Raw genomic sequence first — 3,379 nt, forward strand, 5'->3', positions numbered from 1 at the left:
CAGACAAGTTTGTACGCAATTTAATCTAAAATATCTGAAAATTTCTAAGAAAAATATGCATGAATCTTGTTAAAAATACATGTTTTATCAAGGAAAATTTGACAACACTCGAATGTTCATACGGCGTTCTTCCTTAGCACGGCAGAATAGACCTAACCATAACGGCAACCCACGAGAGGCCGTAAAAATCCATCATTTTCTCCCTTAGTCTATAAGAACCACCCGTGTCAACCAATCGGATCGAGACTACGTCCAAGCATGATATAAAACAGTAACCGCGTGACAAGTCTCTCAAATTTAAATTCATCCGCATCGAATCTAATGGAAACTTACAATAGCTAAGAACCTAGAAGCACCTTACAATCGCATTAAATTACTCGTGAAAACTCGATTAGTAAAATAAAGATGTGAAATTAAGTTTTAAATAAAATGAACTCAAAGCTCGGTAAACTCAATAAACTCGATTATTTACAACGTATCTTAATTTTTTTTTTATTATTAATTATATTAAAGTCATCAAATTCCTTCCGTTTTTTAATGACCTTAAACTCTGTGTATTTATTCAAACGGCGTATTAATTACTTACTCCTCCTCCAGGGGCCCAACTACCCCTCTTGCAGGAGCCCGCTAGTCCTCTCCTGATTATGCTCCTAGCGCCCTCCCCTTCACGCCTGATCCGCGGCGCGTCATCGGTGAGGGGCGACACCACCCCTCCGAAGTGGTAAATACTAGCGTTCTCCCTGCGCAGCTCATTCTGCTGTGATCAGTGCTCTTGTGATCAGTTCGTGTTTCTCTCGTTCCGTTACTCTCGTTCGCTCGTTTACCGTCATTTTTCAATCATGAATTTCTACAATCTTCTCTTCGCCATTGGTGCTTGCTGTTTCCCGACCGAACAAATCCAAATGTTCGATGAACTTCCTGTGGAGCTCGTGATTCAAATTTTAAGGTATGTTAAGTTCTTTCTTTTTCTTTAATGATTTAATACATTTCTTTAACGTTCTTCATAGTTTTTCAAAGTGTCATCTGCAATATTATATTAAATTGAAACTCAGAACTATGCTAATCAAATCAGGGATTTTTTTAAGTCGCGTTAGAAATTCCTTTTACAGAATAAGGTAATTAGATTTTTCTGCCCCAGTTATTACTTGCGAAGTAAAACATTAACATTTAAACTACTCACTTTATCACCTTTACGTCATTTGTACTGATCTTAAAAATTATTCTTCACTGTTTCTGTTAATTTGTAATATTCATATTTTAATTTTTGGTTTTATTTTGTTTGTTTCAGCTTTTTGGATCCCAAATCTCTGTCACTCATGTCACGCATGAACAAGCGCCTGTTTCACATTTGCAAGAACAACAAAGGCCTAAGAACCACAATCAGAAGGTATTTACGCAAAGAACGGAAGGAACAACTGAAGAATATGTTGAACCCAGTCAAAATCAGGGTTGTCAGGCAAGAACCCGGAAGTACGGCTGATGCTTTCCAAAATCGAAATGCCAGAAGAGGAGTTGTTGTCACTCGAAATTTCGGTATGTACTCCCTTCATTTATTATTATTGTTTTTCTTTTAACTTGCATTATTATAATTATTATAATAGCTGCCTCAACGACTCTCTAAAACCGTTTACGAATGCAGATGCTGAGATTTTGAATATTTTGATAAGCCGAGAGCCGGGCCACATTTAATTAGTTCCATTATGAGACTTTATTTTGATCCAATATAAACATTTCTTACTCATTACCGTTTGATTTTTGACGAAGTTTAACGCCTTTTCATTACCAATATCTCCCGTGCCGCATTTTTTCGATTTTTGATCTTCCCCCGTCTTATTGTGTACTCTTTAATTTGCAATTCTAATATTCCTGTTTTACTCTTCTGTTTCAGAGCCCGCAGTTCTCAGGAGAGAAACCGAATACCCGGATGTAATGCTCCATCGCCAAAATAATAGGGGAGGACCTCGTGTCACTCATAGCTTCGGTAAGTTTAATTATTTGCTTTGCCCCGCCTAAACTTCACTCTTAATTCGTGTTGCTCTGCTAGATCGTTAGCGAATTAAATAAATAAAGTGAGAGGAATGTTCTTAGGATGCGTTTTGTCCGTCTAATTTTTCAATACAAATTTTCATTTATTTCTTACAATTGTTTTTACGAATTTTCAATTCTCAAGTGCGCGGTTTTTCAATTCAGCCTTTTCTTCCGCTGCGTCGATATTACAGATTTTTTTGCCTGACTAATGTTTGTGTTTTTTCTTCTGTTTCAGAGTCCACACAAGTTTTACCGTCGATGAAACGCCCCATTGCTGCCGTCTCCAAGAAACGATCACGTGGTGGTCAGGAGAAGAACCCAGGACCGGGACTAGCCAAAAGGATGCGGATTTGATTTGTCTTCCGCAACTTAGTTTTTAAGTTTACTCATTTTGCAAATGTGTTTTTATTCTGTAAATAGTTGTTGTTTGTACAGTATTGGTTAAATTTATTGTCGGGTATTTGTAATATTTTTTTGTTTAATAAATTTGTATTTCATAAAAACATTTGGCCTAAGATAAAAAAAAAAATGTAGCATTACTCAGGGTTTTTGGCCAGAGGGGGACTGGTGGGCTGCAGCTGTCAACCACTATGAAAAAAAGACCGTGACGTGGCACTGCTTTACCTCCTGAGGAAGCGTTGTTTTGTTCATAAGGCTGTATGTCATATAATACATATGAAACTAATGAAGGTCATTTATGCGCTTTTTCTCTGGGGTTTTTGGCCACTAGAGTGGATCTGGTGGGGGCTACAAGCTGTTAACCACTATAAAAAAGACGTAACGTGATACTAAACTAACTCTCTGAGAAAGCGTGGGTTTGGCATCATTTCATTAGTTGGATTTCGCGCCTCGCAATTGAGAGCTAGAATTTCTGTTCCTGGTAAAACATAGTGTTGCGATGGGGCGGTACTTGTAAATGCGTTGCTTTTTATACTGGGCCAGAATCGTAGTTCTCAATTGATGATGTGGTTCCGATTGCAATTACGGAGGTCTCGCGTTCGACCTTTGCTACTGTAGGCTTGGGTTTTTTTTCTTTTTTTGAGAGGTTCTTGGCATAGAGTGGATGAATTGGGGTAGGGGCGCTCAACCGACTATAAACAAAACAGATATAAAACGTGCCATGAACTAATACGAAAACCGGGTGTTTGTGTTGTATTTTCTCCGGGAGAAAAAGACGGGACATAAATTGGGTTTGCAGTGACCAGCTGATCGTGTTTGTAAGTATTTCTCTAAGGTTGTCAAACGGGAATATGTCTATAAAGATATGAGCTCTGAGACCCGCGAGAATATATGCATAGTAGGGCTCACGTCATGTTGCAAATCGTTCCGTTCGGCCGAAAATGTTCAATTA

The 3,379-nt window shown here is 38.2% G+C and overlaps 1 protein-coding gene across 2 annotated transcripts; it reads left to right on the forward strand.

The window, feature by feature from the left end:
* The first annotated feature begins 546 nt into the window (after nucleotides 1-546).
* LOC109031192 (uncharacterized) lies at nucleotides 547-2,462 on the forward strand. 2 transcript variants are annotated; one of them, XM_019042560.2, is made up of 4 exons: nucleotides 549-946; nucleotides 1,289-1,533; nucleotides 1,889-1,981; nucleotides 2,264-2,462. In XM_019042560.2, the coding sequence occupies exons 1-4, from the start codon at nucleotides 840-842 to the stop codon at nucleotides 2,380-2,382; spliced, it is 564 nt and encodes a 187-aa protein (XP_018898105.2). In that variant the 5' UTR covers nucleotides 549-839; the 3' UTR covers nucleotides 2,383-2,462. The 2 variants fall into 2 exon arrangements, with proteins under 2 accessions (XP_072155122.1, XP_018898105.2); XM_072299021.1 differs by lacking the exon at nucleotides 1,889-1,981 and having other exon boundaries at nucleotides 547-946.
* The last annotated feature ends 917 nt before the right edge of the window (nucleotides 2,463-3,379 follow it).

The sequence above is a fragment of the Bemisia tabaci genome, chromosome 4 (assembly GCF_918797505.1).
Source record: "Bemisia tabaci chromosome 4, PGI_BMITA_v3".
Taxonomy (NCBI): domain Eukaryota; kingdom Metazoa; phylum Arthropoda; class Insecta; order Hemiptera; family Aleyrodidae; genus Bemisia; species Bemisia tabaci.